Source organism: Populus alba, chromosome 2 (assembly GCF_005239225.2).
Source record: "Populus alba chromosome 2, ASM523922v2, whole genome shotgun sequence".
NCBI classification, from domain to species: Eukaryota; Viridiplantae; Streptophyta; class Magnoliopsida; order Malpighiales; family Salicaceae; genus Populus; species Populus alba.
Window position 1 is genome coordinate 17,477,408 of NC_133285.1, and position 6,000 is coordinate 17,483,407.

The window sequence follows — 6,000 nt, forward strand, 5'->3', positions numbered from 1 at the left end:
ACCTAAGTTAATTCAATGTATTGCTATTTTAGTTTTTTTTTTTTTTTAAAGATATCATTTTGAAAATAATTTTAAAATCGAACCATATTTTTACTAATCTGATTTTTTCTTAACTCGTCAAATTAATCAAGATAGAGTAGAACAACTCTTATATAAATTTATTTTAAATTTAATTTAGATAAAAAAAAATATAAACGGGAGGTTTTAGATTTAACCGGGGTCTAGTTTAAGAAAACCATCAAAGAATTTACTTTGATTTTAACATTATTTTTATACAGGTAATGTTCTTTCAATCCCGCCATGACGTGGCTCCAGGAATTCTAATCCCAAAGCCGTCTTCTTGTTTTCAAAGCTCCAAAAGGATATGGTTCAAGGTTGTTAAAATCATGATTTTAATACGACATGAAAAATACAAAACAAATTCGAATCGTAAAAACGAATCGTAAAATTATAAAATCATAAAGAATTTTAAAATACATTAACAAAAAATTCATGCTTTAAATAAAAATTCATACATATACTATACAATTAAATTTTTCATAAAATCATTCCATCATTCCATTAATAAAATCAATTCCATCATTCCATCATATACTGACATCCTAAAACCATTCCATCATTCCACAATCCATACCATATAGACACAAAGCAACAGGCAAGAATAATTCAATTCAATTCAATCCAAAGTTTGCAATAACAGTTTCTTCTAAGGAGAAGAATCTGATAGCCTTTGTCACAAAGACATTTGCAATTCATCATCAAGCATTCCCGGTTCTCTTGTTGTCACAGATTCTTCACAACTTGTCACTGCATCACTCTCCATCAAATCAACAATCAACGCATCAAAATTTTGAATACATCCTAGGAAACAAAATTCATCCCAAAGTTAAGGTCAATACAATAGCTAGGCAGAATGGAACACGTTACAATCTAACTTTGATTTTGATCAAAATTTTCATGGAAGTGAATAGAGTGGAAAATTAAAGATAAATGGTTGTACCTTGATTGCATTAGTGCTCTTTAGTTCAATGATTTTACCATCTTCTTCATGATTTTCATGCAGTGGCTCTTCATCTGTAGGCATTATAATTTCATCCCACCACTGGTTAATCTCCATCATGTTGTTCTTTATTTTCTTCAGCCACTATTATTAAACACCAATTCCAAAATTTTCATTATAATTAGACCTAATTATCTTAAAGAACAATTAAAATTAACCCAAGAATCCAAAAAAAAAAAAAAAAAACCACATATCTACTTCTCTATAAGTATTTCAGAAACCCATTTTAATACTTCAGTGTGAGCTTACAAGTTACAACCATCAAGCCTTTGACTGTTGAAGCAGTAAATGGAGGGACAATGATTTGTTCTTCTCCACGTAAGGATTTCAGGTGGACGATGCAGGGAGTAAAAACCAGACAGAAAAAACCGAAGGCGAGAAAGAAAAAACAAAGCTTAGGAATAAATTCATACCTTATTCTCGATACCAAGCAAAACCAGAGGCACTGAGAGAGTGGAGATTGGAGATAATTAGATTCAGAATTTCAAATCTTAAATATTTGGCAAAGAATTAGTAAAAGTGAAGAGTAGAGAGTGGGAACAGAGAAAGGGGGGACTGTGAAAAGGGAAGGGAAAGGGAAAGGGTGGAGGCGCTACAGCTGCTTTATATTTCACGTGAAATCGTGAAATCTGTCCGTGTTTAACGTTTTTTCCGATTTCAACCGATTTTATACGAGTTTGACCGATTTTATAGGTTTTCGAGTTTTAAACCCGATTTGGCATGTTTTATATGTTTTGACTCGTAAAATCGTACGATTTTACGAGTCAAAACGCGATTTTGATAACCTTGATCTGGGTCTATCTTGCCCCCTGTTTTTTTACCTTCGTTTTCAAGGGAAGGACGGTGGCACCCTGTTTTCTTTCCATGTCCATTTTATTACAAGTTATGAAGCCCAGAAAGAGCTATCCTGTTTCACATCACGCCCAAAAATGTATCATCATAAATATTTCTGAATCAATTTCTATAAAAGAAGTTTTGAATCAATTTATAAGTTATGAAGCCCAGCAAAAGCTAGCCTAATTTACCTCTTATAGTACTAGTTAGTGTGTGTTTTTTCAGAAGAGCATGCATGCAAGAAAGAAATTTGAGCATGGCGAAAATCACTAAAAGTTCTTCAGCTTTATAAGAAAATATTGTCCTTCCAACCTGGTTTACGAGCTTCGCTACCACTATCGAGAAACTAATGTTTACATGCACCGGCATCATTCGAGACTGCGCTTCTTCATTTATCAGTTCAGTAAGAGTTCATGAGAATTCCTTGCCACTGTTCTAGTAAGCACTTGAAGCTTGAAGAGTTGCTCTAGGCACCATTCCTTATGCGAACCTGGTCATGCAATCCATAATTAAAATTGAGATCTGATCCTGAAAAGCTGAAATAAGTCTGATAGTAATGTGATACAATAAAAACCTACTCCAAGACACCAATACTACTTGAATGAATAGAATGATGTCACGAAACCAGTTAATTTTCGATAAGTCAAATTCAATTTGTTCAAAAACTGAAAAATACAAGAATCACTCTTACACGTTAAAACTAAAAATCCAGAAGTAATAATCATTAAAGTTGCTGAAATTTAGATTACATGTGTTTAAATAGTTCTTAAAAGTAACCCTAATGGATCTACCCTTGTGGACTGAACTGATCCCATACAAAACTGACCCAAAAACTCTAAACTGAAAAGCCCATAACCTTATCCAAACAAGCCTTGGACCCTATCTCAAAACAAAATTTTAATTAAGCCCAAACATGAAAGAAAATAATAAAAATAACTAATTTGTCATTAAATACCACTAGCCCTTCTTTCTTTGTGTAGCTAGGATGAATAAGAAATCCTTATAAGAAAAGGATTCTGAAACATTAATGAATCGTTATCACACTTGTAGATTATATTGTAGCTCATTAAAGATCCTTATAGAACTAGAAAATTCCCAAAATCAATTGTCACATCCTTGTAGGAAAAAAATCATAACCAATAGAAAGTTCACAAGTCAAATGAAAGTAAATAACAAAATTTGTACAGTCTCTGTTAACCAGTATTGCGATGCCTTTCCAAACTCCGATTAACCTGAAATTTTAACTCAAGGTAGGAAAACATATCTGGAAAGTCCACATAAAATATTAGCCCGATCCAGCGGTTGGATTGAGAATTATAATTGCTATCATAAACCTGGACCGTTACGCTTTTTACGTTAAAATCCAAATCTGACCTTACTTGGATCATATCACAAAGCTGAACCATATCAATTCCTCATGAAAAATACAAACTTATCTTCCCTAAACATTCCCTGATCATTTGTATGCATGGCAATTCTTCTCATGTTCCAAAGATATCTTCAAGCAGAAACTCTAGACAAAACTAAGGTGATACTACTGTTTTTCAACAGTGCAAATGAGTCTACGTGATCTTTATTCAATTTTCTACACGATAAATATTATGTTCATCAACATCAGAGCAATCTTTCTCGCTCAATATTTTTCTAATATTGTTCAATGCATTCTCCGCTGCTCTATTATGCGCAATTTCTTTCTTAAGACCATAGATGCCTCTGCCCACAAACTGGTCATCAATGAAAACATCAAAAGCCATGTTTTCTTTCCACAAATCTACAAATTTTACTTTAAGATTCCGCTTCTGGCACACTTCATACAACTCTGTCACGGGATGAACTTTCAGTGTTTCTTGACTAATTATGGGCTCCAGCAAATCCTTAAAAATCTAACCAAACACAAACAGTTAGCAGATGAACTCTGTAATTCTTTTCTTCTTGTTAATCATGATTTTCTTTCTAGAACTGTGGTAAATAAGGTACGTACCTTCCAGACAACATCAATGGATAAATTGCTGTCGATGAAAACGGCTCCTATTGCTGCTTCAACAATGTCAGCTAGTGCTTTTGGTGTATCAACAAGACCGTTAGAGTGCAAGGGATAGTCCAAGATTGCTTGCGAGAATTCCCGAATCTGTTTTGTGAGTCTTCGTCAAAACAAGTGAAAAATCTATTGATTTTAATCATTATCATATGCTCCACCCAAAATTAAAGTCGGTTGCCAAACATGCCCCAAATTCTTTTCAGAAATGACAACTGATGAATCCAAAAGTATTACTTTAGTGGGTTAAGATTAAAACGAAGGTGATTTAGCAATATATTCCATAAAAAATAAAAATCAAGGGATTTCTTGGGATCTACAGCATCTAGGAGAAAAATTTTAGGAAAAAAATTAAAAAATATTACAAGATTGGTTAGGTGTTACATTTTCAATCATGCATACATACATACATACATACATACATACATATACATATATATATATATATATATAATTTTAAATGATTTTTTTAGGTATCGTAACAAAGTTTGAGAGCACTTCCAACTTGTCTTTTTATTTTCTAAACATGATTACCTGCTAAGAAAAATTAAAATAGATACTTGCCAATCTCGAAGACTTTTGAAATTAGATTAAATATTCATCAAGTGCTACGAAAGATTTTATATTAAATCATGGAGAGCCACGCAACTAGGGTGAAACTTCTAGCGTATTTGACATATTCAAAGTCGGTCTCAGTAAACAAACTGAAAAACACGTTGTAAGAAATTAATAGATGAGAAGACTTTATCGTGCGCTATACACTTACTTGTTCCTCAAGGAGAGGCATCTTGTGCCGTAAATACCGATGCAATTTGTGTTTGATGGCAACACGAGCTAGCTTCTCTGTGTTTACGTTGGCTGATCTGAGTCGGGTTAAAGCCCCCGGTGGCAAATCCGGGTACAACAAGTACTGTTCTTTTGTGAACAGCAGGTTTAGCACCGAATCACCAACGTACTCTAAACGCTCGTAAGAAAAGCCCTGATCGGAGAATGAGGCATGTGTAAGAGCCTCCTCTAACAACTTCTTGTTCTTGAACTTGTAGTGGAGAATCTCCTCCACCTCGTCAAGATCCGTCAACCAATCCGTCGTCTGTTTCCCAGAAGCAACCTCTGACCGATCATCAGAACTTTCCTTCGTCCCCTTGTGACCTTCTGATGTTATCTCAAGCACTTTTATCATGTCAAGTGCTGCTGCTACTGCTGATTCTTCTTGTTGGGACTCCATATTGCCAGCTTAAGAGATCTATGTAAGAGTGCAGAGAACTCTTAAGAGATTGGGACTCTGTATATATATATATATATGCCAAAAACCTCTGATGGGAATTTGTCAACAAGAAAGTTAAAAAAGAGATAGTTCTTTTGACAGGCCAAGTCGTTAATTATTATTTGGTGGGAATGGTTAGGGTTTTTCCAGTTTTTGGATAGGGAATATATAGGAAAAGAAAAGTTGGAAATATTGACTTTTATGGTGAAAGGGAAACGACTGGCACGTCATAGGGTGAGTTTTTAGGATGCTTGTGCGCCTTCAGAGTCTCAGACCACCAGATTGTGCTTCGGTCAAAACAAAGGCGGCGGCAGCATTTTTTTTTAACTTATTATAAATTAATGTTCATTAAAAAAAAAAAAGTCAACAAGGAAAAAAGTTATTTTCCTAGTAATATAAAAAGACATGTACATTAACGGTTTAAAGTATATTTTATTTAAAAATATATTAAAATAATTTTTTTTATTTTTAAAAAATTATTTTTAATATCAGCATATTAAAATAATTTAAAAATATATAAAAAAATATTTTAAACAAGAAATAGTAAAACTTTTAAAAATATAATTTACACCCTGTCCAGACATGCTTCTAATAATATATTGGCGGTTAGTAGCTTCTAACCATAAAAATAATTTAAAATATGTAAAAAGTCCAAATATTATCTGTACAAGAGAGTAAGGTTGGTTTAACTATTAAAATGAATAGTAAACCAAATAAATACATTTTTTAGTAATTTTGATAATAATTATGTGGAGTAGATAAGTTGATGAGAGTGTTGGGTCGATTGTTGGAGATTATGCATTCAAT

General features: G+C 33.2%; 1 protein-coding gene across 1 annotated transcript; it reads right to left on the minus strand.

Annotated features, from left to right (window-relative positions):
• Positions 1-3,416: 3,416 nt before the first annotated feature.
• LOC118031994 (ribonuclease 3-like protein 3) lies at positions 3,417-5,331 on the minus strand. Its single transcript, XM_035036556.2, has 3 exons — positions 4,696-5,331; positions 3,876-4,022; positions 3,417-3,777 (listed from the first exon to the last, which is right to left on the minus strand). The coding sequence occupies exons 1-3, from the start codon at positions 5,152-5,154 to the stop codon at positions 3,472-3,474; spliced, it is 912 nt and encodes a 303-aa protein (XP_034892447.1). The 5' UTR covers positions 5,155-5,331; the 3' UTR covers positions 3,417-3,471.
• Positions 5,332-6,000: the final 669 nt, after the last annotated feature.

What these genes read in the sequence shown, in the direction of transcription:
- LOC118031994 (XM_035036556.2), bottom strand. Translation starts at nt 5,154, where the DNA reads ATGGAGTCCCAACAAGAAGAATCAGCAGTAGCAGCAGCACTTGACATG. An exon ending in TGCCTCTCCTTGAGGAACAA is followed by an intron (nt 4,023 to 4,695) that starts GTAAGTGTATAG and finishes CTCACAAAACAG; the next exon opens with ATTCGGGAATTCTCGCAAGC. An exon ending in CCATTGATGTTGTCTGGAAG is followed by an intron (nt 3,778 to 3,875) that starts GTACGTACCTTA and finishes GTGTTTGGTTAG; the next exon opens with ATTTTTAAGGATTTGCTGGA.